At 60.3% G+C, this 25,934-nt stretch overlaps 4 protein-coding genes across 14 annotated transcripts in view; all 4 read right to left on the minus strand.

Moving 5' to 3' along the window:
* Nucleotides 1–174: 174 nt before the first annotated feature.
* Nucleotides 175–5,887, minus strand: LOXL4 (lysyl oxidase like 4). The gene is made up of 15 exons (XM_050305405.1): nucleotides 5,825–5,887; nucleotides 5,045–5,340; nucleotides 4,735–4,910; nucleotides 4,372–4,583; nucleotides 3,795–3,833; nucleotides 3,444–3,672; nucleotides 3,119–3,302; nucleotides 2,797–2,951; nucleotides 2,332–2,499; nucleotides 1,968–2,130; nucleotides 1,603–1,846; nucleotides 1,236–1,351; nucleotides 1,005–1,141; nucleotides 698–809; nucleotides 175–581 (listed from the first exon to the last, which is right to left on the minus strand). Exons 2-15 carry the CDS (start codon nucleotides 5,316–5,318, stop codon nucleotides 511–513), a joined length of 2,280 nt encoding a protein of 759 aa, XP_050161362.1. The 5' UTR covers nucleotides 5,319–5,340; nucleotides 5,825–5,887; the 3' UTR covers nucleotides 175–510.
* Nucleotides 5,888–8,092: 2,205 nt separating this feature from the next.
* Nucleotides 8,093–13,778, minus strand: PYROXD2 (pyridine nucleotide-disulphide oxidoreductase domain 2). 4 transcript variants are annotated; one of them, XM_050305414.1, is made up of 16 exons: nucleotides 12,514–13,778; nucleotides 12,061–12,080; nucleotides 11,759–11,852; nucleotides 11,606–11,679; nucleotides 11,340–11,486; nucleotides 11,044–11,197; nucleotides 10,767–10,828; nucleotides 10,556–10,653; nucleotides 10,009–10,150; nucleotides 9,783–9,917; nucleotides 9,610–9,682; nucleotides 9,343–9,499; nucleotides 9,054–9,208; nucleotides 8,810–8,916; nucleotides 8,584–8,704; nucleotides 8,093–8,480 (listed from the first exon to the last, which is right to left on the minus strand). In XM_050305414.1, the coding sequence occupies exons 1-16, from the start codon at nucleotides 12,689–12,691 to the stop codon at nucleotides 8,410–8,412; spliced, it is 1,788 nt and encodes a 595-aa protein (XP_050161371.1). In that variant the 5' UTR covers nucleotides 12,692–13,778; the 3' UTR covers nucleotides 8,093–8,409. The 4 variants fall into 4 exon arrangements, 3 of the variants coding, with proteins under 3 accessions (XP_050161371.1, XP_050161370.1, XP_050161369.1); XM_050305413.1 differs by lacking the exon at nucleotides 10,767–10,828 and having other exon boundaries at nucleotides 11,044–11,228; nucleotides 11,606–11,852; XM_050305412.1 differs by lacking the exon at nucleotides 10,767–10,828 and having other exon boundaries at nucleotides 11,044–11,228; nucleotides 11,759–12,080.
* HPS1 (HPS1 biogenesis of lysosomal organelles complex 3 subunit 1) lies at nucleotides 12,596–18,718 on the minus strand. 6 transcript variants are annotated; one of them, XM_050305407.1, is made up of 19 exons: nucleotides 18,555–18,718; nucleotides 18,320–18,457; nucleotides 18,111–18,253; nucleotides 17,776–17,884; nucleotides 17,416–17,576; nucleotides 17,241–17,343; nucleotides 17,037–17,141; nucleotides 16,876–16,948; nucleotides 16,712–16,779; nucleotides 15,966–16,133; nucleotides 15,715–15,891; nucleotides 15,580–15,647; nucleotides 15,333–15,455; nucleotides 15,161–15,231; nucleotides 14,825–14,964; nucleotides 14,614–14,727; nucleotides 14,393–14,475; nucleotides 13,928–14,124; nucleotides 12,596–12,613 (listed from the first exon to the last, which is right to left on the minus strand). In XM_050305407.1, the coding sequence occupies exons 1-18, from the start codon at nucleotides 18,651–18,653 to the stop codon at nucleotides 13,962–13,964; spliced, it is 2,106 nt and encodes a 701-aa protein (XP_050161364.1). In that variant the 5' UTR covers nucleotides 18,654–18,718; the 3' UTR covers nucleotides 12,596–12,613; nucleotides 13,928–13,961. The 6 variants fall into 6 exon arrangements, 5 of the variants coding, with proteins under 5 accessions (XP_050161364.1, XP_050161365.1, XP_050161363.1 ...); XM_050305408.1 differs by lacking the exon at nucleotides 12,596–12,613 and having other exon boundaries at nucleotides 13,913–14,124; nucleotides 16,876–16,945; XM_050305406.1 differs by lacking the exon at nucleotides 12,596–12,613 and having other exon boundaries at nucleotides 13,913–14,124.
* A 404-nt stretch (nucleotides 18,719–19,122) lies between these two features.
* Nucleotides 19,123–25,934, minus strand: part of HPSE2 (heparanase 2 (inactive)) — a 109,750-nt gene continuing 102,938 nt past the window's right edge. For all 3 annotated transcript variants that reach the window (XM_050305421.1, XM_050305420.1, XM_050305422.1), the window contains 3 exons: nucleotides 20,984–21,129; nucleotides 19,866–20,012; nucleotides 19,123–19,783 (listed from right to left, as the gene is read on the minus strand). In XM_050305421.1, coding sequence (XP_050161378.1) covers nucleotides 19,618–19,783; nucleotides 19,866–20,012; nucleotides 20,984–21,129 — 459 coding nt within the window. In that variant the 3' untranslated portion in view covers nucleotides 19,123–19,617. The remainder of the gene's footprint in view (nucleotides 19,784–19,865; nucleotides 20,013–20,983; nucleotides 21,130–25,934) is intronic.

The following is a 25,934-nucleotide window of genomic DNA, read 5'->3' on the forward strand; positions in this document are numbered from 1 at the left end:
CCCTGGATGGCACAGGGGAGATACTGCCTGGCTAGGGACCCATTGTAGAGACCAGAGTTGTTCTCAGCTGGGGACTGCCTCCATGGTCCTCACGGGAAAGAGCGCAGTGGAGAGAGCAGGAAATGATGGGGTTGATAAAGTAGTACACCCTCTCCCATCTCACAGCACCTTTATTGAGGACAGGACTGGTGTACGGGTGGCCAGTGACTGTCCTGAGTCTGCTGGAGCAAGGAAGGTTGGGCAGGCAGGCTGAGGTAGTTGTCCTGGGGGCACTGAAGCCATGGAGGTGAGAGCTGCTGCGGTACCAGGGCCACTCTTGCAAGTCCCGCTGGCAGCATGGGACTGGACACCCCATGGCACTCCCCACCGGCCCCAGTGCTCATCTCCATCCTCTGCAGCAGCATCAATAAATACAAAAGTCTGCAAGTCCCTGAGCTCAGTCCGGTGCTGCTGGGGCGTGGGAGTTGGACTGTCCCACAGCACTGCTGGGACCATGCCGATGCCAAGGGGTCACACGAGGTTGCTGGCCAGGCGTTCCCGTCTCTCCAGGTCGCTCACCACATCAGCACCATAGGCATCACCTGGAGAAAGCGACATGGATGGTGATAGGGGAGGAACAAGGAACCTGCGGCACCCCCAGCCCTGTCACTTCTCCCACCCTGCCTGTCATGCCCTCTATGCTCCTCTTTCTCCTTACTCGTGTGGCAGCTGTGCATCCAGACACGCTGCCCGTCATACTTGCACTGGCACCGCATCACGTTGTTGGAGAAGTCTGATTCAGCCACTTCGTGCTTGGGGTTCACAACCACCTGAGAGGGCAAGAGGCAGGGCTGGGGGCACCTCTGCCATGCCCTGGCCAGGCAGGGCTGTGGCACATTCACAGAAGGGTGCAGAGCTGCACTCCGATGTGCAGGGTGACGGGGTGCTGGTGGCACTCAGGTAGGGCAGTCCCCAGCCCTGAGCTCCAGTGGCTTGGTGCCCCCCCTGACCCTCCATTCCCATACCTGGAAGGTGTAGCTGCCCGGTGGCACATCGGTGATGTCAATCCACTGGCAGTCGATATCATGGCGGTAGGTGTCCCAGCACCCCACACTCACCCCCTGCTCCCCAAAGTTGGCACAGGCGAAGCGTCGCTGCAGCCCTGCAGGATGATAGGAGGTGAGGGAGGGCACAGACAGAGCCCTCTTCAAGCAGCAGAATGAGGGGCTGCTGTCAGCTCTGCAGACAGCACCTACCCTCGGGGCAGTTGGTGTCCTCCAGGCAAAAGCTGGCCTTGTGCCCCTCCGCCACCTTGGAACCGTTGAGAGTTAGCAGGTCATAATGAGTAAAGACCTCGATGCTGTGGAAGTGCCTGTGGGACAAGGACTGAGTACAGGGCTGGTGCCTGGCCAGGGAGCATGTGGGCGGCCCAGCTGCCCTGCCGGGAGCAGGCAGCACCCAGGGACTCAGCAAATTACAACCTTGAAGCCAAATAAAGCCATAATGACAGTGTTGACGTGGACACTGTTAACTATCCCGGGTGAGACAGTCTCTCGGGACCATGCCCTGCCTGGCCCTGGAAGGGTGCAGGTCCTTGCCAGCCTCTGCCCATGGGCTACTCACCGGTGACACTGGTGCCAGGTCCAGGCGTGCCGCCCCATCCTGGGTCGGAAATCAGCTCTTCCCAGATTGTGGATCTGGGAGGAGAAGCGGAGGAGGCGGCGGTGGCCATAGGGCCACTGCATTTGGTCGGCAGAGCGGGAGAGGCAGCGCTCCTCATGGGCACAATACAGCAGCCCCAGGGGTCGATCCTCCAGGTAGGCTGTCTCCTGCACCAGCTGGGCATTCATCACCAGGTCAGGGGCATCTGGTATGAAGGGGATCAGCAGGGATTGAGAAGATGATCCCCACCCTGTATAGCTCCCCCTACTCTCTAGGAGAATGGGGGTGCTCCTCCCAGCAGTACCCCATGGGCTCCTGCTACTCACGGGCAGTGCAGGTGACTCCTGCTGAGAAGCGTCCCCCACCACTGGGGCAGTGGACAGGGCCATGGCGCTGGCACTGCTGGAGGGCCAGCTCGGTGCCGGCACAGTGCACCCCGCTCATCACAACCCGGGTGGCATCGGGGCTGCCTGCCCAGTACCACGTCTCCTGAGCAGAGGAAGAGAACAGTGCTTGGACCAGTCCTCCCACTCCCTGCCAGAACCCACCTGCCTCCCTCCCTGCCCTAAACCTCCCACCAGGGCTTTTCACCCGAGCTGTCCCATTCCAGAGGCCCAACCACCCTATGACCACACTACCCATCCTGCAGCACCCCTGGCAGTCCTGGCCCCAGGATGACAACCCACTCACCTGGAGGGCATGGCTGGCAAAGCCCAGCCCCAGCTGCCTGCAGACCACCATGGCCTCGTTCAGCCCCCACTGTGCACCGCACACTGCACCCCACTGCAGCCGTCCCTGCACCGGCACCAGCACCTCCACCACACCTTCCTCAGGGTTGCGACCCCCGGCCAGACGTACCTGCCAGCAGAGAGGGGCTGAGCTGGAATGTGGTGCAGACTCCAGCCCCACCTCTCAGCACTGCAATGGGATAGGCAGCCTAACATCTCCAGCTGAACATCTCCCTCATCTTCTTCCTCCTTTTCTCCCCACTTTGCCACCAGCTCATCCTGCAGAACCCCACTGGGGTGTTGCTCTGTGGCCCCCCATCCCCTGGGTCACCCCTGGGCTGCTCTGAGCATCCACACCAGGCACAGAACTTGGAAAGCAGGGGTTGTGCAGTGGAGCTTTGGCTCTGGGGAAGAGACAGGGGCTCACCTGGCTCTTGAAATCCATGTGGGGCATGTGGCAGCGAACAGCAGCATCAGCCTCATGCTGACACCCGCTCCGCTCAGCATCCTGGAAGCGGCACTCACCCAGGGTGCGCTCATGGCCAGTGCATTGTACATTGCTCATATGGATGGGCCCCAGACCTACAGCAGAGGAAGGGTCAGTGCTCGCTGCTCCATGACCATCCTGGAGCGGGACCCCCACCCTCCTTCCCCTGGTCTGGGCATTCCCTATATCCCTATGGGCATCCCCCATCATACCCCTCCAAGTCCACTAGTGCCCCAAGTCCCTGCTGTGCCACTTGCCTCACCTTGTCCCATCTGGGCTCCCACCAGGGCCTGCTTCGCTGTCCCGTAGCCCAGCTGCCGGCACACCACACTGGCTGCAGTGAGGTCCCACTGCTTGTCACACACGGTGCCCCACTCCCCGTGGCGTAGCACCTCCACCCGGCCCTCGCCAGGATGGGTGCCTGCTCGCAGCCGCACCGGGAGCACCTGGGCATGGGGAGCAGCTGGTCAGCACCCCCAGGACACGGCCACCCACCTGCACAAGTGCAAATGGAGTGGCTGGGTGTGCTGCTCAGCTCTGGGACCCTCCATCAGTGGGATGAGGTGTGGGGCTCTGCCAGGGCTCACCTTTCCTGGGGAGGCCTTGCTCTTGCTCTTGCTCTTGCCCTTGCCTGTGCCCTTCTGGAAGGCAGGGCCAGGGAGACAGCTGACAATGGCATGCATGCCATGGGGGCAGGCGTGCTGGCGGGGGGCTGGTGGGGCCACATGTATAGGGCAGCGGGCCAGGTGGGGCTCTGAGCCCTGACACTGCACTCTATGGACCCAGAAGCTGTTCTTCTGGATGAGAGTCTTCAGGCTGGCGAGGGAGAGGAGCAGAGCCAGTGTTAACTTGGATGCCAGAGACTCATCCCCACCCAACATCCATACTGGGTGCCCACCCAAGGTGCCCTGCCTGCCTTGCCCAGGGCTGAGCCTTACCTGGAGTTGGAGTCCTTCAGCTTCCTATTCCAGAGCTTTCTGTGGGTGCACAGAGCCAGAAGGTTGGGGGGGTGTCATGTTGACAGTGCATAACTGAAACCCCCCACCCCATCACTCCTGCCCTCCCCAGCAGGAGCTGGAGCCGAGGGGTCTTCCCACGGCATGTCAGGTTGTCTCACACTGGTAATTACCATGCCAAGCCTGGCTGTACCATGTGTCCCAGCAGGACTGTGTGACTCCTGGCATTGGTAGGGGCTCATTATGGGCTGTATTTATAGTCCCAGTCTGAGACAGGGGTGGAGGGATTGAGAGATGCTTGCCTTTCCTCTCCTTTCTCCCACGCTTTGACAGCCATAGCTGGTGACCATCCCCACAGTCCTCTGGATGCTGCTGAGCCCAGCTCTGCCCCTTTTCAAGGCTACAAGAAGGGGACCTAGGCATGGCCAGGCACATTGCCCACCAACCCATATGTTTAGCCCTTCCCTGACACCCCCTCCAGTCTCTTGTCCCCACAGTGTGCCCAGCCGGGCACATGCCCCACATGCGCTGGTGCAATGCATGTTTCCCACATCCCTACCGGTAGAAGCTGGTGTTGATCTGCTTCTCGCGGGGGAAGCCCAGCATTCCGCACACCACGCGGCTGTTGTTCCTGGTCCAGTTGGCATCGCACACCTGCCTCCAGTGCCCGTTGTGCTTCACCTCCACAGCACCCTCCGTTACTGGCATGCTCAGCTTGGCTCGTGCCAGGATGGGCTTGAGCCGCACCTCCTCCAGGCTCAGCCCCGGTACCTGCCGCAGTGGGCACAGGGGTGGGCATGGGACTCCAGCATCGAGGGCAGAGTGTTCAGGATGGGGACAAGGGAAAGGGTTAGAGGGACCAGCTGCAGTCCCCCCGGTGTACTCTGCTGGGAACAGGGGAACTCCATGACCCCCCACTTACCTCTCCCAGGTGACCAGAGGTGGCCTGGGGGGAGCTGCCAGGCAGTCGCTGTCCCGAGCACACCACACCAGCATCCTCGCCATGGTGGCAGTCACTGATGCCCCAGCCATTGTGGACACACTCTGCCAGGGAGCCTTCATTGCCCCCACACCGCACGTTGTCCAGCCAGATGGGGCCTGGGGAACACAGCACCATGGGCACCATAGCGCATCCCACTGGCTGCCTGCACCTACAGTCGCCAGGGCAGGCTCCCCCTCCCCACTGCCCTCCCCAGGACCCCCCACCCTTCTACTCCCCACCTGCCCCTTACCTTCCCCTTGGCCGTAGGTGGCACTATGGGTCCAGGTGATGGCTGCGGTGTAACCCAGCTGCCTGCAGGCGACGGTGGCCGCGTGGAAGTCGAAGCCGTCGTCGCAGACGGTGCCCCAGCGTCCCTGGTACAGCACCTCCAGCCGACCCTCTCCCGCTGGCCCCCGTGGTCCCCCCAGCCGCAGCTGCACTGGGGCCACGTCCTGCCCGCTGGGGGCCACCCAGCACAGCAGCAGCACCAGAAGGATGGGACTTGTGCCAGTTGGCATCACCATCGCGGTTCTGCAGGTGGGATGCCTGAGGACAGCCTGCCAATGAGCCCTTGGGGATCATGGCACGGTGGGGGTGCTCCCTGTGCCCCAGGAACTGGGCAATGGTGTAGGCATATCATGCCCCCTTGCACAGTGATGACATCTCTGTCCCTGTGCTGTGGGGGACGCAGGTGCTGGATCCTGCCATACTCACAGAAAACCCACCTCGGGGCTCAGCCCTCCCAGGAACTGACAGCCATGGGCAGCCTCACGAACATTGCCCTGTGTTCTTGTTGCTTCCTGCCTGCCCCGTGCTTCGAGACATTGGTGGGGGTCCCACAGAGCCCCCCCTTATCCCCTGCTTCGATCCTCTACCGAACACCAGGGTCCCTCCCCTCCCCATCCTGTACACAGCTCTGTCTCCGTCATCCCATCTCTTCCCCCGCATCCCCACTCAGAGCACTAGTGGGGTTGCTGACCCCCTCCAGGTGCCCAGATCTCCCCCCGCCGGGGCTATACCCGGCACTCACCCTGGCAAGGGATGGCGGTGCGGGAATACGGAGCAGGCGATGGCGATGGGACGTGACTGCTGACTCCCGCGGCTCTTGACTCCCGCCGAGCACCGCCTGCAGCCGCTTTTATGTCGCAGCGGGGTGGGCCGCCCCGGGGGGGGGCCTCCGCCCTCCCGCCTCGGGCCTGGAGCCCAGCCCTACTCCCTGCCCTCCCCCGGCCGTACATTGCCACACTGGGGCAAACATGTCCCCGCCCCAAATCCTGTCGTCCCCGTAGCCTGGGGGGGCTGAGGACTCCCGGCTACCCCTACCTGCCGTGAGCCTGGACCTACTCCCGGCCTGAACCCAATGCCCCCAGTCAAGGATGCTCCACCCATGGGTCTCTCCCCCAGCCAGGCAGAGCATGGGCTTTGTGGAAGTGACAAACTGTCACGCTAGGGACACCCCAAAAGGACACCCCTGCCCCTTCCAACCTACGCAGTGGCTCAAATGGGCATGCAGGCATGGGATCCCTGGGGTGCTGCAATGGGTCCAGGACTTGGGGGGCACAGAGACCACGGAAGGCTGTGGGATGGCTTTGGAAGTCCGGAGTACGGTTCTCCCTGGGCTCGGGGCATCACCTGGGCCATTCCTGAATGTGAAGGTCCTCAGGCATAGCCTTTCTCCGTGGTACGTGGAGACTGGGGATGCCCCCCTCCCGACCCGGGAGCAACCTCCGGCTTGGGGTGCCGCCAGTCCCCGGGGCACCCCGCTGCCCACACGCCCGCCGTGCCCCGCCGTGGGATGGGGATAAACAGGAAACCCTGTGCCCTGGCTGTGCCCAGGGACCGGCCAGGAATGTGCCGGTGGCCACCGGGCTGTTTGTTTGGAGTCAAAGCAGCTGGATCCTGCCGGGAGGAGCCAGGATCAACACGGCCGGGAATAGTCCGTGAGCTCATCGCCACGTCTCGCAAGAGCCTCCAGCACCTCTGGGTGTGCAGGGGCGCCAGGACCCCTCGCAGGAGACCCTCATCCCAGCCCTCTGCCTCGGCCGGGCTCAGGACATGTGCTGAAGCCACTCCTGCGATAGGGGTCCCTGGCCAGCCCCAGCATGGGGGCCACGGAAAGCCCTGGGGAAGGGCAGGGTTGCAGCCAGCACTGAAGCCCGTGACTCACTCGTGTCTCAACGTTTTGGAGCTCAGGGGCTGAAGTGTGAGGCCAGAAGTCCCCCCGGCCTCCCCACCTGGAAGATGCTGGCAGGGGTCCAGGGCAGGCGGGTGCTGGGTACGGCTCCCAGCTCTGTCTCTGCTCCTGGGGAAAGAAAGAAGAGGGCAGGGAGGGGGCTGGTGGGCTCTCCCACACCTGGGACCTGCCAGCCTTACCCCGCAGCAGTGGGGGCTCCGTGTGCTGCTGCTCATTGTGACTGTAGCAGGATGAAGGCATCCCTCTTTGCCTTGAGGTGTCACCCAGTGAGCCCCTCATCTCCCTCGGGGCTCACTGGGTGCCAGCACCTGCAGTCCCGGGCAGCCAGCAGCGGCAGCAGCTAAAAATAGGCAGCCGGCAGCAGGGCAGCCCCGTGCGCGGGAAGCTGTGGGCAGCGGGCGGGCGTGCGGGGCTATTCTCAGAGGGCTGCGGGACTATTCCTGGCCAGTCAATATTGATTCAGCCAGCTCAGGTGCAGCAGCTCAGCCTGTCAGCACCGTATTTAGGGCCCGGCGGGAGGCGAGGTGGGCGGCTGAATCGGGAGCATTGTCCGGAGGAGGAAGAGGAGGGCAGGGAGAGGATGTGAGCTCTGTAATCTGCAGCCAGCGGCTCCCGGGCCTGCTGTGGCTGAGGGCTGGCCAGCACGGAGCATCTGCCCTGGTGATGGAGGGACAAAGCCAGAACATGTGCAGGCAGCACCCAGCGGGAACAGGAGGAAGTATAGGGCACAAAGGGGTAGCAGCCACTCCTGGCTCCTGTGGTTTCTGAGCTGCTGGGCACGTGTCTGCTGTACACATACCCACCAAGAGCTGGGGGACAGAGGACAGCTGGGGCTTCCAGGTACCAAAGCAGGTCCCAGGCAGCTCCCTGGCAGCTCCCTGGCTGCCTGCTTGTTCTAAGCACCTCAGGAAGCCCTGCATGCATCTGAGCCTGCATCAATGAGCAGAGGAGAGGGTGAGGAGCTTTTTGTCCTTGTTCACTGCTCTGAAACGTGCCTATCCCCTCTGACACCTCTACTGAGGCTTCAGCATCAGCAACAGGGCAGTCCCTCATGTTGGCATGGTGGGAGCTGCGTGAATTGCTCAAAAACCACAGCAAGAGTGCTCATGACAGAGCCTGGGCCAGGGTTTATTTCCATGGTCACGGGCAGGGGCTCAGTGAGGCTTACCAGGGTCACACAGTGCACATGAGTCACTGCAGCAAAGCTGGGTTGTGGTAGGCTGGGAGCAGCTACCTGTTCAAGATGATAGTAGCAACTGAGAGCACAAGGGACCCTGCCAGACTGCACCCTCCATCTCTCTGGGGATGCTGCCCTGAGGTGCCTGGGAAGCAACTTGGAGATGGACAAGAGTCTGCATGGGATCACCAAGGCTTGCTGCTGCCACAAGCCTGTGTTGGTGAAGTCAGTGTCACCACGGTCATCAGAGGTGCCTGAAGTCCTTGAGGGCCACCTGGGCAGCATTGCGTCCTGCTGCTCCCATCACTCCTCCTCCTGCAAGAAAGCAGAAATGGGGAGTGGTAGTGCACCTCTTCCACATGCCCCTGCCTTCCTTCTGCAGCCCCCCAGAAGGGTCCTGGTTCCCAGCTCTGCTCACCAGGGTGGGCTCCACTTCCGCACAGGTACAAGCCAGGAATTGGGGATCGGTAGCCAGAGTAAGATGGTGCTGGCCGGGCAAAGTACAGCTGGTCCAGAGACATCCCTCCGTGGAAGATGTTCTGCCAACAGAGCTCTACGTGAGCTGGCTGTGCCTGGCCCAGGACTGTGTGCCCACCAGCACTGGCACTGTAGTGATGCTCAGAGGTGACACGCATGGTACCCACCCCACCGGGCAGCCCGAAGATCCTCTCCAGGTCTGGTGGTGTCAGGATGTCCCTGCCAATGACGGATGCCTTGAACCCTGGGGCATAGTCTTCAATGCAGTCAAACACTAGAGAAAGATGAAGGAGCTCGTGGGCAGCTTGGAGGGATGTGGGAGTAAGCCCATACACAGTTCCAGGGTAACTCTGCCCATGGGCAGGGACCAGTGCTCCTGGTGTTACCGTGGTGTGTGTGTGCATTACCTACCCCTGTCTGCATATGCATTTCTGGCCTGTTCATCCCAGGACTGACCATCTGCCAGCATGGATGGGGTGTACTGGGTGAAGAGGGACACAACGTGGCAGCCCTGTGGGGCCAGTCCTGGGTCCAGCGCTGATGGGATGCAGAGCTCGATCATGGGCCTGGGAGAGCAGTACACCAGCAGGGCAGGCAGAGAGGGACCCAGCCACCCCACACCTCTTTCCCCAGCACCACCTGCCGTAACTGTCCTGTCCCTTCCCCTGGGGCACCGAGGTGTGCTAGTGCAGGCTCCTACCTGTTGGAGGGGTGTCCGTGGGTAGCCTCGGTGAATGCCTGATGCAGGAGGTGGGTGTTCTCGCAGTTGAGATGTATGGAGCACTGGTGGTGGGGCAGGGGCTGGCCGTCACGGGCATTGGGGGCAGCCAGGAAGCTGGGCAGCCGATCCACTGCCACTGGGCATGGGATGGGAAGATGGGAGAAGCAGGGTACAGCTTCTTGCTGAGCCTGGCACTGGTGTTCCTCCAGCAGGAATAGCAGCAGAAGTGTCCTTGAAAGTACCTACCATTGATCTTGGTGACGGGGGAGCGTGTGTCAACCTGCCGGATTCGCTGGACAAAATCCTTTGGCAGCTGCTCCTAGGGTGGGATATGCCAGCGCAGAGATTGACTGTGAGGGGCAAGTGTGGATGGGGCGATGCTAACATGCCAAGCCCCAACAACCCCATGCACCCCATACCTGAGGAGTGAGTTCCAGGAAAGTGATTTGGGGGGAGGCGTTGGACAGCACCAGTTTGCTCCTCACCTCTGTCCCATCCTGCAGCGCAACACCCTGCGCCCGCCCGTCCCTGCCCAGCAGCACATGGCACACTGCCTGGGCAGGCAGAGGGAACAAGACTTCAACAAGAGCATCCCTGCTTCCTGCAGGGATGGCAAGGCAGTCCCCTCTACCCAGCACCCCATACCTTCTCAGCAAAAATGTGGGCTCCCCGGGCTGTTGCTGCACAGGCAATGGCTTGGGACAGGGCTCCCATCCCACCTGCCACGTAGCCCCAGGCTCCCCGCCGTCCCTCTAGCTCACCCATGACATGGTGCAACAGCACGTACCTGTGGTAGCAGGACCCCAGGTTAGCTGCCGGATGAGGGGGTGGGTCTGTCCCCGGCATGGGCAGAGTGAGGACGGTGCCACAGCCCCCACAGATGGGACCATGCCAGATCATAGGATGCCAACTCAGTTACAGGGAGCACCCACCAGCCAGGACTCAACCTGACCCAGGATTAGAGGTGTCCAAACAGCAAAGGGATAGGTGAGGGCCACCCAGGAGAGGCCTATGGAAGGGATGGCCCCTTGCCCAGTTCCACCCCCTGAGGCACCCTGGCAAGGTGGAACAGGCAGTGGGAGGGAGAGGCAGGGAGTCAGGGCATTGGGTACTGGGGTGCAGCAGAGCCAAGCACAGAGCATGGCATGGGGGGACAGTGCAGCCATGAGCCCCAAGGGGAGAGGACCCTCACCCACTGCCGGGGGTGTGAGGGCTAGCCATGGCTCCAATCACCGCGTCTGTAGCCAGAGTTGCCTTCAGGGGCTCTGACTCAAACCACTGATCCAGGATCTGGCCCAGGAGAAAGAAAGCATGCTAGGCTTGGGGTGTGGAGCTGCCACAACACCCTTGCAGGCAGGACTTGTGGTAGTGGGTGGCTCCACACCACTGTGGCTGGCACACACCTTGGAGATGGGGGCTGTGAGCACCTCGTAATAGCGGGGCAGCTGCTGCCCCAGCGCCAGCCCTGGGGGGGAGAGGTGGTGTGAGAGCTGCATTGCTGTACCAGGGCTGGCTGCTGGTGCCCAGCTGGGTTTGGGAAACAGGCAGGGGGACCAAGGTGGGCAAGCCTACCAGAGCCTGCCAGCCCAGTTGGAGCTCCTGAGGAGGCTCAGCATTGCCCAAACCCAAGTGCTGCCAAATACCCCTTGCCATTGAGGTTCCCCGGCACCCCAGATGTACCTGCCTGCAGCAGGGGCCGCAGGGCTCGCAGGTTCCTGAGTTGCTGGAGCAGGGACCCCTTCCCCAGGGCAGCAGTATCCACTGGAGGAGCATCCAGCAGTGGGTCAAGGGCTGACACCATGCACCCCATGAACGCCTCATACTCAGGGTAAGCCTGAAAGGGGTCAGAGAGGGAACAACAAGGACTGCACCATGGTAGGTGCAATGGATATTACACCCAGGAGAAACCTTGCTGCTTTAGGGACAGGGCAGCACCTCAACGGCTTTGCTGCGCCAGGTGCATGCCCCTGCAGTACCTGGGCATCCTTCTGTGAGAATTGAGCAATCTGCTGTTGATTCTGGGCCATGTTGTGCCCCAGCAGGAGGGAGCGAGGAGGGCTCCTGTCCTCCAGCAGTGGGGTGAAGGAGTAGGGGTCTCTTGGGAGCACCCTCAGACCATACCGCTACAAGAGAGAGATGTCCCCGCTACAGAACCCACCCTGCAGAGATAGTCTTGCAGCAGGGGCACTCTGCCTGCATGCTGGGAGGTGCTGGCAGACCAGTAAGGAGTGGATGCCAATACCTCCAGCTCCAGCTCGGCATAGATTTGTGGCCGCAGCAGGCTGAGCAGGTACGATGCCCGGGAGAACTTGAACCCTGGAAGATGTGGGGTAGAGGAGGGTGGCCACACCCAGGCCTGGCCAGGGCCAGGGTGACAAGGGGCATGCAGGGGTACCTGGCACGATCTCCTCCGTGACAGCCGCACCGCCCAGCACGTGGCGCTTCTCCAGCACAGCTGTGCGCACCCCTGCCTGCTGCAGGTAGGCAGCCTGTGGGGAGCATGGCATCACACTGCCCATCCCTCCAGCTGGGATGTGTCCTTGGCAGCATGGTGCTCCCCCTCACCAGGGAGGGCCCTGTGGGAGCCCCCATCCCCGTGAGCACTGCCACCAGAGCCCTCCCTTGACCACTGTGTAGACCCCTCCCAGTCCCTGGCTGTTCCCCGAGGAGAGGCAGCATGCCATTCTTGGTACTTACTGCCACCAGCCCGTTGTGCCCTGCAAGGAGAGAGGGAGGTGAGCAGAGTCCAGTGTTGGCACAGTCCCACAGGACAGGGCACTCTACCATGCCTGAGGCATGGGGGAGCCACAGCCACCCAAATTATGGGCTCTGGACACAGGGATACGTGTGACAAGGGACATCCTCCACTGCCCTGCAGCCCTGGCCCTAAAGGTGCAGGGGAGGAGGACAGAAGTGCTTAAGGCAGATGCTCTATTTGTGCCCTGCATGCTGGGGGGCTGCAATGTGTGCCCCGCTGTGCCAGACCCCTGCATTGTCCCTGGCATGAGAAATATTCTGAGGGTTTGCAAAGTGTCCAGCACTGCTGTGGTCCCCACCTGGCCTCTCCCCTGCCACCTGCTGCGGGGGAAGGGAAAGTGGGAGACCCCGCTTGCTCCCCCCAGCTCGACGCTTGCTCCCTCGCTCCGTTACCTGCCCCGATCACCACCGCGTCGTACTCCCGCTGCAGCCTCTCTGCAGCCCCGGTGTGGGCCAAACGTGCTCCTGACAGCCCCAGGGACGGATGCCAGTCCTGCAGCAAGCGGGGAGGGCAGACCTTGCTCAGTCTTGCCTGGATTCTGGTTGCCATCGCCCCACAGTGCCTGGCCATGGCTGCCCTGAGTCTCACAGCCTGGACTTTGCTTTCCTGGCGGAACTTTTCCCAGGGCTTCCGGGCACGGGGAGGAGATGGGGGGGCCCGAGCAGGGAATGCTTTGAGGCAGGGCCAGCCGCTGTGTGCCGGCGCTTGCGGGGACGCTAGGCAGGACAGGGGCACAGGCCGAGCACTGCCCCTGCTGCTGGCACTGCCCCTGGCACAGTTTTGCTGGGGGCTTGCAGCAGGGCTGGAGACCAGACCCAGTGCTGAGAAGGCAACAGGGTCAGATCCTGTCTGGGGCTCAACAGGGTGCCGGGTACTCCCCAAACTATACTCCAGGAAGGTGCTGGGCAGGCAGGCGGGGGCCTGAGAACCTCCCCTCCCCCAGCCCCTGTTCTGTTCCAGGGATGATCCAGAGGCACGTGGCTGGGGTGATGGGCCAAGCACTGCAGGTCAGAGTGAGTTTGCCCCACCTTGAGCAGGCAAGCCCCAAGCAGGTGGGGACAGCAGAACAAGGGGCAGCTTAGGGAAGAGCTTGGCTTTGAATCCAGTACTACTGCTCAGCAAGGCAAACTCCTGCCCAGCAGGATGGGGCAAAGGACCTGTCACGGCCCAGTGCTCTCTGAAGAGCCATCCCCAATTCCAGGGAGCAGCATGGGAACAAGGGGCAGTGGCTGCCTGAGGCCCTTGTGGCTGGCCTCATTCCTGACTGTGCCCGAGGTTTGGACATGCACTGAGCCCAGACGTGCCTGGGACACACATAAGCTCCCTCAGATTTACTTGCTGTTCCCAGAGGAGCTCAGAGCTGGGGCTAATCGGTGCCTGGGAGTGTGGGTGCAGGGAAGGGGGTACAGGACAGAATGCACCTCCCCTGAGCCTGCCTAACCTCTAAGGGCCCCACACCCCACATTTGGGGGCGAGGGGGAAGGAGGGCAGGACCATTCCTCCCTGTACGTTTGGCTACATTATTTTGAACTCCAGCCAAAGCCAAGCACCAATGCTAAGCTAACACTACAAATCCTGCCCTGGAAAAGCCCTTTTCAGCAAGATGGTGATGTGCCAACATCTTCTCAGCCCCACTCTCTGCCTGTCCCTAGAGGCTGCTGGCTGGCAGTGAAAACCCATGGAGAGCAGGGAAGGGGGTAGTGCCAGCCCTGCCAGGCTGAAGGATGGGAAGGCTGCCTGTCACTGCCTGCAGACACAGCGCACAGCTCAGACACAGAAAGAAGGCCAGGCTCCCGGAACACCCACACCCGCTTTAATCCCCAAGGTGGCTGGAGGCAGCTCAGAGCAGAGGGATGCGGGATGGCTCCCAGAGGCGCCGGGCCAAGTCGCAGGCCTGCTGGACCACAAGCTCGGAGGGGATGATGCCCAGGTGCACGGTCAGCAGCTCGTAGCACTTCACTACCTCTGCCTGGTGGTTCTTGCTATAATAACGCAGCAACTTCCTGGGGAGAAGAAGACAGAGGCCTTGGCAGGTAGAGTGCACACAGCCACCCCCTTTCTAGACATCTTCCCTTTAGAAAGTCCTTTGCAAAGACACAGAAGAACCACGGCACCAGGCTGGGGAGGTGGGCTGGTGCAACCCCAGTGACACTAAAGCACTAGTATCACCCTGCAGTGACATGTTGGTGAGGACAACGTCACTCACAGAGACCCCCACACCAGCTAAGCTTTGAGCCCTGGTGCCAAACCACAGGGCTGCTGACTGCTCACCTGTAGTAGTCCCCTGCCAGCATCCCAATGGGAGCAGAATCATCAGACAGAACTGGTACCTCTATCACCTCCAGCTTGTAGCCCTGGGGAGAAATGACAGCAGAGGGCAGAAGGAGGGATGGGACTGCCGAGGAGCCAGAGCTGGCTGTGCCTACAGCCCCTCTGCCTGCCCCAGAAGGCGCTGGGGTAGAGGGGCTCAGCCCCTTCCTGGCTCCACATACCAGCTCATTCTCAAACCAGAGGAAGTAGGAGCAGCAGTAGTCGCCATCCTGCAGCATGAGCGTCGTGTAGCCCTTCTGAAGGTATCGCCGGGCCAATGTGATCAAGGACCAGACCTGGGGGACATGGGACACCTGAAGCCTGAGCAGAAAATCCTCCAATTACCATCCCCTCTGGTGGTTCCCGTGGCACCCCTAGCCCCATGAGCAGTACCTTTCTCTTGATGAAGTTGGCCAGGGGACCCTTGCCCAGCTCTGAGCTGGACTTCTCTGTCATGCTGAGCGATGGTGCCATCATCTGCCCAGCCGTGCGGTCCACATAGATGAAGTGCACCAGGCCAGGAAAGTCCTCTAGGTATGTGAGAGTGGGTTAAGGGTGTTCAACAACTTTGGTGCCCTTCCAGGACAGCCTCTGAGACTCAAGGAAACTGCCTTCACCCAAAACACTCCTCCCCTTGACCCTGGTGCTGGGGGACAGGGTCCCTCTCCCACATCTGCTACCCCCTTGGGTACACCCCCTCCCTGGTCTGTGGTCCCTGCTGCAGACATGGGTATGACACCATGGTGATATTGCGCCTGCTCTTCACCAGAAGGAAGTCCCGCCAGTCCAGCAGCTTCTCCCTGCCGAGAAGAGGCACGGTGAGAGTCCAGGACCCCCAAGTCCCAGCACAGCTGGGTGTGGAGTAGCCCCTTGGTGATGCTGGCCACCCCCATGCACTCACCTCATCAGCTTCTGAGCATGGTCCCGCAGCCCCTGAGACAGGCTGTGGCCAGCAGAGGTCAGGAAGAGCTGGCGGTACACAGAGCAGAGCTGCCGCTTCACGCTGCCCACTGCCTGCAGCAGCCTGAGCCAGGAGACACAGAGTTTGGACACCGGGTCCCCAGCACTGCAGGGACAGCTGTGCTGGCCCCAGCCTGGGAAAGGTGCTTGCCTGCTTTGGAGACTTTCCCTGGCCACCCCCTACTCACTCCAAGGAGCTCCCAGGCTCACTCCGGGAAAATATCTTGTTCTTGAAGTCCAACCAGGTGTTCTGCAACTAAAGAGACAGGACTGTGTCAGACTGTGGGGACAGCAGGACACAGTCCTCATGTTTCCACTCCCACCTGGATGTCCTGTCCACTCAGCTTCTTCACAAACTTGTCCATGCGCTGCCGCAGCTCGGCCAGGAATGGGTAGGAGCGTGCGACTCCCACCTCTGGCCCCTCTTCCAGCTTCTTCTCCAGCACCAAGAACCCATCCAGCAACTGGTATAAGGTGACGGCCACTTGGGTCATGGGGCCCTGCCAGGGAAGGGAGATGTGGGTCAGGCAGGACGCAGTCCAACATCGCCTCCCTCACCTCAGAGGCAGCTCACCTTCGTCAGTAGCACGAGGGAGATGCCTGGCCAGAGTGGCAGGCAGTGCATGGTGTGTGGCAGCAAGGGGCAGTAACCTTCCCGCAGGCTGGCATCCAGGAAGATCCTTCTGGGGTTTGAAGCTTCAGGGACCAGAGGCCCCAAGGTCTGGAGCAAGTCCTCTGCCATCTGGGAAGAAAGGGGAGATGCTCAGCCCCCCTTGTGGACGAGGCAGCCTGCACCAACCCGGGATGCTCTGCAGGGACACGGCAATGCCCTGAAAGCTGCAGCCAGGCATGACAGAACTGAAGGAGCTGAAGGGGCCATGCAACAGAAGATCAGCAGCAACAGAAGTGCCCAGGAACCCCGAAAGAGCACCAGACAGAATGGAAGCCTGTTGCAAAGACAAATGTTGCAAATGCCTTAAAGTGAGGCCAATGCTTACTTGCAGTGTGTGAAGTGCTGTGGGATCCATCACAGAAGCAGCCCAGAAAGCCCAGAGGCAGCAGAGGGAGACACTGGACTGCTCTGAGGCAGCCCTGATTCCTCTCTGCTGACAGCTCTGGACAGGCAGACTGTAAGCAATGCCCCAGAGAGGGCGGTCAGAGCTGTCACAGTTAGGCACAACATGGGGGACGCAGGGCACCCACAGCTGCAGCACAGCAAGAGACGAGTGCCGAGGACCAGAGACCGCAAAGAGCATAAAGAGCACCAGGACAGGCTGACGAGGTGTGGAGCCGGGAGGCACTGCAGGACTCTGTGCTCACCTGGACATCTGCAGCATCTGCCTCCCCAATGCTCAGCATCTCAGCGCCCTCTGACCAGCTCTCACTGGCTGCAGGAAACACAACAGCAGGTCACCCTTCCCATCAGGCCCCTTCACAGCCCCAGGGGGGCATGGGGCAGGGCTGCTGCCTAGCTGGGCACTCACCTGTGCTGTGTCTGCCTGGGGAGGGCTCAGGTGTGTAGTAGACCTCGGGCACAGATTGATCATCCGTGTCCTGCTAGTGGGAACGGATGTATCAGCAATGGGAGCAATGCAGGCAGCCCTTCCAGCATCCCACCCTACAGCTCCTGATCCCATGGCCTCACCTGGTCATCTGAGTCCTTCTCTGCAGCTCCATGGGAGCCAGGACCACTCACAGGGATGCTCTCACTTCTCTTGGGTCCCTCGGAGAGAATGTCCCCTGCCATGGACTTCCAAAAAGAGGGAAAAAAGTTAAGCCCTGGCTGCCAAGGCATCCCCCTACAGGAGCACCCTGACCTGCTCTGGACTCCAATCCTTCTCTAGACCACCTGAGGGCTGAGCTCCTCCTCGGCACTTTGGCTGGGGTACAGGTCCTGCACCAGGAGGATGAGGACAAGCAGGTCGGCCGGGCGGATGGAGCTGGCATTGCGGCTGCAAGAGAAGGGAAGGGTCAGCCGGCAGGACAAGTGGTTGCTTTGGGGAGGGCGGTGGGGCTGGGCATACCTGGAGTAGAAGGCCAGCAGCTTGGTGTGCACCAGAAGGAAGGCATGGCCCACCTCATCCCCACCACGCTCAGGACTGGTGTTGATGTACTGCACCACTTGCCGTTCCAGGAACTCAATGCACTGCTCACACAGCTGAGGGTGGATCAGCCGCTCCACGGCCTGGGGTGCAGGCGGGAAGAAGGCTGCTGAGTTCCCCCAGACCCAGTCTCGCAGCCCCAGGGGCAAGCTGAGCTTCCACTGCTCCAGGGAGTTGCCCCAAAGTCCCCAGTCTAGAACCTTTCCTCACACCCTGAGACTCCATGCAGCCTCACACCCCTGGAATGCCCCATAAGTGAGGGACTTTCGGAGGCATTGGTACCTCCACTGCAAAGCTCTGGTCCTCCTCCCGCAGGTGGCTGTAGGTCTCCAGAAGGCCCCGCAGCAGGCTCCATACACGCTCCCGCTGCTCTGAGTCAGCTGGCCGCAACCTGCACCAGTTACAGAGTGTGAAGTGAGAGGCAGCCGTCACCTCCCTGTGTGGGACGGACAGCCCAAAACCCAGCTGCAGCCCAGTGGGTAGGGGGTCCTGCTGAAAACAAGGGTCCCAGTTTGGAGACACCCACTCCCACCCCTCGGTGCTGCACGAAGGCACCGCGTGGCAGCCACCCCAGAACGCCGGCATGCTAGCCCGTGCCGGTGGCCGTGCCCACTCACTCCTTGCGGATGAGGTGTGAGTCGAGCGTGACGAGGCCACAGTGAGCCTCCACCAAGCGCCGCAGCACGAAGAGCGTCCGGCGCAGGTCGTCCTCAGTCTGCGTCCCGTCGCCGTTCACTGCGATGTACAGGCAGTCCCCGAACTGCAACCGGCAGCGGAGTCAGGCGGGGGCCGGCCGGGGGTCCCCAGTCCCCGGTGCCGGTCCTACCGTCTGCAGGACGTGGAGGTGCCGCCCGCCCTCGGTGGCGAAGCAAGTGTAGGTGTCGGCGAGCTTCTCCAGCAGCGCCGTGCAGGAGATGATGAGCGGGGCGAAGAGGGTGTTGAGACTGTCCTCCAGCGCCGGGCCCTGAGCCACACGCTCCCGGTCAGCGCCCACGCGAGACCGCGCACCCCGCACCCCCGCACCTCCTTCCCCGCACCCGCACCACCCCGTCCCGCCCCACCTGCCCGGCGTGGGGCGAGCGCAGCCGGCGGAGGAAGGCGCCATCGGCCCAGTAGAAGAGCAGCTCGGCGGCGGTGCTGGCGATCAGGACGCACCGCATGTCCGGCGGCGCTGAGGGCTCCGGGGGCTCCGGGACGGCGCAGCCCCACCCGCCCCGCGCCGCTTCCTGCTCCGCCGCGCGTGACCGCCGCGCCCACGCGCGCAGCGCCCCCAGTGGCCCGGCGCGGCACTGCACGGCGACACCGCGCCCGCCCCGCGGCCGCCCTGGCTGTGCCCGTCCCGCTCTCGGTATCGGTCCCTGACCCCGCCTGCAGCGGACACAAGACGCCGGCGCGGTTGACAGCCCAACTTTATTACACCTCCGGTAGTGCCTGGGAGCGTCGCGGCTGCTCCTGCCCACGACACCACCCCTCTCCTGGGCAGGACACGCTCTCAGCCCCCCTCTCCGCTCCGGGACGTATAATTTAATTATCAACATTTCCCGCCGCGGAGTCAGAGCCCGCCCGCTCGGGACGTCCCGCGGTGTTCCCTCCCTCGCCCCGCCCCTCCCGGTGCATCCCGCGGCGGGCCAGGCCGGCTGGCGGCATCCCGGCGGCAGTAGAGGGAGCTGCTTCCATGCGCTTGGTGCACCGGAGCACTGCCCGCCTCCGGGGAAGGGGGTCCGGCTGCTGGAAGGGTCACCACCTGGGCAGTGGGACCAGGGGACCCAAGAGGGTGCCCGCCCCGGGCTACACCGGGGCTCGGCACCCTAGCCTTCCCCGCAGCCAGTGGGCACTAAGTCCCGGGTGCTTCTTGCAGCTCAGGGAATGGGTGGCAGCAGGCCCTGCAAATTGGCTGTCACACTGCTCTGGCAGAATGGTGGTCAGGGCATGTGGAGCTCTGCGGTCACAGGGCGGGAGTGGGTGCCAAGGCAGAGGACATCCAGGGTGTGAGGATGAGGGCATGGCGTGGTGCCGCCCAGCACGGCCCTGCGGCGAGGCTGCGTGGGCTGCCAAGGAGGCAGCGTGGCCTGGGCAGCGTGCGGGGACAGGAGCGGGGCTGGTGAGTCTGTTCTGGGCCGCGGGCTATCGGTACCGACAGGCCAGCGCGTTCACATTCTTCACCACATAGAAGCTCATGGTCAGCGGGGGGATGACCAGGGTGCGGCCAGCCCGCAGAGGGCGAGGCTTCAACTCAGGGAGGGTCCCATCATCCACCATGGCCAGTGGCTGCCCATTGAGCTGGACCAACCTGTGGGACCAAGAGAGGGTCAAGGCAGTGGCACTGAGGATGGGGCAGTGGTGGCAGCCCCAGCCACCAGCATCACACCTACTTGGAGTGGAGCCCGTCCTTGCCGTAGGGCTGCAGCAGGTACTGGTGGACGATCTTATCCCGCAGCGTCCCTGCCAGCTTTATTTTCTTCCGGGAGCGATGGAGGTTGATGATGTAAAGGGTGATGGATCCCCGAACGTAGTTGTGGCTGCAAAGGGGAGAATGGGAGGTGAGGGCTACACTGCCATGTGCCCTGGGAGCATTGCCTCAAAGGAGGGGGTTGGGAATCTCTGAAAGAACCGGCCTCATGCAGCCATCCAGATGTCACTATCCCAGCTGCCCCTCCACAGGCAGATGCCACCTTTCCATCACAAAGCCTAGCTCTGCCATGAGACCTTTCAACCCCTGCTCCTCAGCCAGGGGTGATAGAACTTAAGAGCATGCTACAATGGTGTACAGAGCAGGGATGATGGTCCTAGGACAGCCCCCCTGCTTCCCAGCCTAGCAAGGAGGAGGCTGAGAACGGAGGGGAACTCTGTGTGTGAGTGGCGTCTGCCCCCGCCACCCCAGGCACCTAACTGACGGGTCCAGACACTGCTCCTCTGTCCCTTTCTAATCAGGCAGCCCCAAACAAAGGCTATAAAAGAACTTTGCACCTGTCAGTTACTGGACAAGGTTTCCTACCGAGTTGGAGGCATGTTGAAAGCATCTGGACTGTGTAAAGAAACAGTCTCTCCTCCTCCACAATGGCAACTTGTGTCCGCGGAGGAGGTGGCCACCCCCCCGGCTCGCTGGGGTGCTTTCAAAGACCTTATCAGCGAAACAATAACCAGGCCAGGCTCCCCGGCAGCGCGGCCCGGCAGGTAACCCGACCGACCGGGGGCCCCTCGTGTGAAATCCACTCCCTTGATCTCTGCTGCCCGGACTGCCCGGCGGCCACTTCACCGGTCCTGGACGGCTCCGTTCCCAGGCACGGGCTTGCCACGACTTTCATCGGAGGCACCGCCACTCCCGTGCACTCCCTTCACTTTGACAGCAGCCAGAGCACCACTCAGGTGAATACCCTGGGAAGCCAAGCTACCTTGCCAGGCTCCTGCCCCAGTGTGTCCTTGCTGGTCTCCATCTCCTTGGGGTACCGCTTATCCCACCCTGCAGCCCAGACTCCCTTGCTCCGCTTACTTGTGGTAGCTGGTGCAGTGGGCATAAATCCGGAGCTTGTCGCGAATGACCCTGCCGGGGCGGGGTTTCCTTTGCAGACCGGCCACGTGGATCGCCAGCACCTTGGGACCAATGAGGCGCTTGTAGAGCAGGGACAGCCAGTAATCCTGGGGGGCAGAGGGGACAGTCAGCAGCACAACAGTCCCCCAGCTCTCAGAGTGAGCTGGCAGGAGAGGCTGGCTTCGCTGCTTGCAGCCTAGTAAAATTTTGGCTGTTGGGGTGAAAATGTTGTGTGCCAGATGTCTGCCTTGGGGTGAGGTTTTTTTTTTTTTTTGTGCAGTCCAAGCCATAGTGGCATCGCTGTTTCCAGGAAAGAGATTGAGGAAGGAATACATGGATGCCCTCTAAAGAAGCTCAGGTTTTGTCTGTGTTGCAGAGCATGAGGAGCAGCATGAGTGCCCTTGCACATTCCCACGGACCCACACGTAGCCATGCTGTGGACCTGTGCATCAGCTGATGCACACAGGAGGGTGATGTCTCTGGAGCAGGCTCTTCCCCACTCTCTACACAGAGCTGGAGCATACCAGCTTTTCATCTCTGCTTGTGGCACACTGCCTTTTGGGACTGCTGAGGGTGCTCAGCTTCCCAGAGGTATTTTTCCCATTTTAAAGCCTCCTGTGGAGCATGGGGAAGCCAAGCACTGAAGAAATAGGAAATGTTCAGACCCTACACACATGTGTAAATGATGCAGCCTAGTTACGTCACCACATACTACTTTTTCCTGCAGGGCATGGCCTTGCTCAGCACACAGGATGGACCCCAAGCCCTGGGGAGGGAGGTGAGGCTGTGTAGTGATGGAGGTCGCTGCCGGCAGGGCCCCCACTCATCTGCTGCAGAGTCTGGGAGGTGTGTGATAAATGAAGCAGGGTTGTGGGAAGGGAAAAGGCAGGCTCAGGCGCTTGCCTGTTGTTCTGCAGGATGGGGCCTCTGGCCCCATGGCTGATCCAGGCACAGCAGGTGATGCTGGGGAGTTGGAGCCTCTCATGCTGCTTCTCTGGGTGCTGCCTGTGGGTGCTGAGGCACTACCACACACACAAGCATTTTGGATAAACCCCCTCTTGTCCTAGAGGAACAATATGTCCCAGAGCAATTGGGATGATCTCCCCTTCCTGTTGGAAATGTCAAATACCCAGCAGTGATAGCCACACTGGCTCCAGGAGCTGCTCTGCCCATCAGTGTCTGACCTCATTGCACAGTGAGGAGGAGAGGAGCATTGAACAAGCACCCCGTGGCTCTGCACACTGCCTGGAGAGGTCAAGGAAAGCCCTGTGTGTCAGAATAGTGCCAGGAAGGGGCCTGCCACTCCAGAGGAGCATGGGGGGGGTGGGGAATGGAATCTCCAGGGCCCCAGCATGCAGGGCAGAACAGGCAGGTGGAAGTGCAGATCCCTCATACAGGTACAGTTATGAATCCTCTGGGTGGAGAACCCTCACACAGCCCCCGATTAACACATTTTAGGTGAAGAGGTCAGCAAATAAAACTGAGCAGTGGGGCAGCAGTGACCAGCACCAGGCAAAAACCCACTGTCCAGATCGGACTGCCAGCCCCATCCTCTCTCCAGCCCAGCTCAGCAAAAGATAATCTGTTCCATCAGTGCTTGGCTGGCCTGGCAAAGGGAGATCCAAGCACACCTCCCACTTTCTAGATAAGCTTTTTCCACAATGCTTGAAGAAAAACCACCTTCTCCTCTCTTCTTGCTGCTCTCAGTCAAAACCATGGATATTTGTGCTACACCAGCCTGGTGACTGCTTCCCCTGCAAACTCTGGGCCCTGAAGTAGATGTGAGGTTGAAGGGAGAGGCTTGTGTAGCCTGAGGAGGCTCAGCCACAAGGTCCTAGCTCCCAGGGAGTATGAGCTGCAGCTCAATGCCGCATATATGTGCTGTCCATAAGGCACATGCCACTGTCCCTGACCCTGCTGGCTGGTGGGGCTGCTCTGCAGCCTGGGGATGTCCCTGCCTGCACCAAGCTGCAGGGGCTGTGCCAGCTTTCCCCTGCTGTAGCAATCTGTGCAGGCCCATGCTGCTCAGGCTCATGGCAGACAGGAGAAACAATGCCCGTCACACTGCCAGCTCTCTGGTGAGACACCCTGATTAGTGGTGTCATTTGATGAGTAATTACTTGAATTTACAGCTAAGCCAAAACTGAGCACAGGCTGAAGTGTTTAGTCCCATGGTCATGAGTTAAAAATAAATGAGTTTGGTGTCCCAACCTACCTGTTAGCTCAGGTTCTTAGGTCTTTCTAGCAGCCCCCACCTCCCCTCAGTATTTCCACTGATGAGATGCTGCTTTCACCCACAAGTTACGGGAGTGATAGAGGCCAGACACTTGGTATCTGCCCTCAGGATTTCCCTATGGGTCTCAAGAGCTGTTCTGCAGGGCAATCTTGATGGCTTTGTCACCATGGGAAACTGGCACCAGCAGCTCCAGCCTCCATCTGAGCACCTATCCCTCTGGTCTGTGTGGTCCTCCATGGTTTGCTGCTTTGACATCAGCATCCCCTCCACTCTTGAGGCTCAGCAGCAGCAAAGTTTGTAGTGTAGGGGTACGGGGAGTTGCCCAGCCCCATAACCCGCCCCAGTTGTTGCCAAATCTCACATCTTAGCACACACTCATGCCAAGTGTGCTCTTACAAACCCTGCAGAGCTGGGAATGTTGAGCTCTAGGCTTCTGCCATGGTGGCAGGGCTGCACCATTCAGTGACTCCTGGGCTGAGCACAAGGACAGATGCTTGTCTCTCTGGAAAGTGTTGGCTATATTTTGTGAGCTTCTGGTCATGCTAAGAGTACACAGCTTTTCTGAGAAAAAGCGTGCAGATGCTGTGAGATGGGTAAGCCAGTCATCAGTGATGCAAGGTGAGCTGTTCTGCAAAGTATGAGATGATCACGGCTGAGTGTGCAGTATTTTGGCACAGGCAATGCCTCCAGTGTAGTGCAGAGACCAGCCTGTCCTTCCACCATCTGCAAGAGGTGAGGGGAGAGGAGTGATTTTACCTCGCCTTGCTGGCAAGACTAGCTCCAAAGTCTCAGTTTCAAGAAGGATGTGAAAATACCAAAGAGAGTTCAAAGGAGGGCGAGAAAAATGACCCGGGGCTGAAAAAGGAGTCATCAACAGTGGTCTCAAGACACTTGAACTCTTCAGATCACTGCAGGGAAGCACTGAAGACAGCTGCATCTTTTTGCGTCATCACAAGTCCTCTTGCGTTAGGGGCCAAAGTCACATTACTGGCAATGAATTACCAGGACCTGGTGACACCAAGCACTCTGATGATAAATTACACACACATCTAGCATGATGGAAACAAACCTGCTGGGTGCAGGCACTTCCCTCATCTGGGCTGGTGCTCCAGGGCTGCTCCTTCCACTGGCCATGAATGAACCCCAGTCAAAATCACACCAGGGCTGCTCGGCACCTGCAGCTACTTGCTCCTGTTCAAATGGTGACCAGCTTGGGAAACAGTTGCTATTGAAACCCAGCTTGGCTGCAAACAGGGTGGTTTTTCTGCTAATCAGTGACCTCTTCCTGGGCTCCTGACAGCAGCTGGCACCCACTTTTATGTGGCAAACCCTGTGCAAGCAAGTTCCCCAGGCTGGCAGCACCCACATATCCCTTGCAAAGACATGTGCTTGCCTTGCAGCATGGAGTCAGACCTCCCGTCGGGAGGCAGCCCAGGCAATGCCCAGGGAAATGAGTGGCTCCCATGCAACTGCAGAAAGGATTTGTCTGTTGGAGGGCTCCCATTATGAGGGCTGAGCCATCTTCTGAAGCTGCCCAAGCTCTTCTCCCATGCCTCAGGCACAGTCCAGTTTCAACAGCCTGTTACAGATTGCTCCATTCCTGCACCTCCATCTCCATTTTTCCACAGTCCAAGCAACTGGAGATAAGGGCTGGCTGGTCTGAACTTCACAGGAGAGAGCTTTGTTCTTTTATCACTCTGTTGAGCCCAATGGCTTGTTTTTGGCAAAAGCATCTTCCAGAAAATGGTGATTGTGGTTGTGAGGATTTGGAGAGATGGAGAAGCTGCCACTCCCACTTTAGGGAGTCTGTTTCAGCTGTTAAACGTCCACATTGTTAACAATCCCACTTCTTATTTTCGACTTGAATCTGTATGGCTTCAGCTTCCAACCAGTGGTTATTGTTCTCTCTTTTTCCAGTAGATTAAAGAGAACCTCAGCATCCAAAGCTTTCTCCCTATGGAGTTCCTTACATCCTGTTCAATCCACAGCAAGTTGCTCCTTCAGCATGGCTGGACTAATGCTGCTTTTAACATTATCCCTGAGTTTTATGTGCTTCTTGGACTGTGAGGGTTCAATATTTTCTCACTCAAACTCTGTGCAAGGTTCTGTGACAAGAAGAGCAGGGCAGAGCCTCACCCCAAGAGAACATTTGCTGAAGTCAAAATCATCAGCTTCAGACACTGATGCTGCCTCTCATGAGCTCCCATGCTCCCATCCTCAGGGACACGAGCTGTTTGCTGTTTTGCACCCTCATTGTGTAGAGGTCCAGAAGAGCTGAGGATGTGGTGAGCAGTTGCCTACATTTGCTTCTGTACTAGGGGAGTTTGCTGGTGAGCACCATGGGGGACACTCCAGAGAGGGTCTCTGAATGGGGAACAAAGCTCCTCGCCCCACACAAGGGGTCTTCAGGTGGACTGGGCTGCCAGAGCCTGGTGGCACCAGCAGGGGAGGACAGGGCCAGCACACACAGAGAAGCTGCAGTGAAGTGGCCCCTTGCCTCTTCCCTCTGCTCTGCCCACACAGCCCTGATCCTCCTGGGCAGGACAGACACAGATCTTTGCTTTAAACCAGAAACCTCCAGCTGTGAAAGGTATGGCTGATGCTGCCCAATTGCTTTCTTGTTGAGCCCCAGTCCTGGCAAGTGCCCACTACCAGTCCCTCAAAGCTGCTGATGTC

This window comes from Myiozetetes cayanensis, unplaced genomic scaffold (genome assembly GCF_022539395.1).
Source record: "Myiozetetes cayanensis isolate MyiCay16 unplaced genomic scaffold, myiCay2020 scf10, whole genome shotgun sequence".
In the NCBI taxonomy this organism is placed as follows: Eukaryota; Metazoa; Chordata; class Aves; order Passeriformes; family Tyrannidae; genus Myiozetetes; species Myiozetetes cayanensis.

Bases quoted from the DNA above. Each gene is read 5' to 3' on its own strand.
- LOXL4 (XM_050305405.1), bottom strand. From the start codon at position 5,318: ATGGTGATGCCAACTGGCACAAGTCCCATCCTTCTGGTGCTGCTGCTG. The intron at 4,584-4,734 runs GTAAGTGGGGGG...CCACTGCGGCAG, and splicing joins CCTCTGGTCACCTGGGAGAG to GTACCGGGGCTGAGCCTGGA. The intron at 582-697 runs GTAAGGAGAAAG...CGCTTTCTCCAG, and splicing joins GATGCACAGCTGCCACACGA to GTGATGCCTATGGTGCTGAT.
- PYROXD2 (XM_050305412.1), bottom strand. From the start codon at position 12,691: ATGGCCAGGCACTGTGGGGCGATGGCAACCAGAATCCAGGCAAGACTG. The intron at 10,654-11,043 runs GTACATCTGGGG...CTCCTGGGCCAG, and splicing joins GCGGCCCCTGCTGCAGGCAG to ATCCTGGATCAGTGGTTTGA. The intron at 8,917-9,053 runs GTAGGTAATGCA...ATCTTTCTCTAG, and splicing joins AAATGCATATGCAGACAGGG to TGTTTGACTGCATTGAAGAC.
- HPS1 (XM_050305407.1), bottom strand. From the start codon at position 18,653: ATGCGGTGCGTCCTGATCGCCAGCACCGCCGCCGAGCTGCTCTTCTAC. The intron at 17,885-18,110 runs GTGAGTGGGCAC...TAACTGGTGCAG, and splicing joins TCACACCTCATCCGCAAGGA to GTTGCGGCCAGCTGACTCAG. The intron at 16,949-17,036 runs GTGAGGCCATGG...CGTTCCCACTAG, and splicing joins AGAAGGACTCAGATGACCAG to CAGGACACGGATGATCAATC.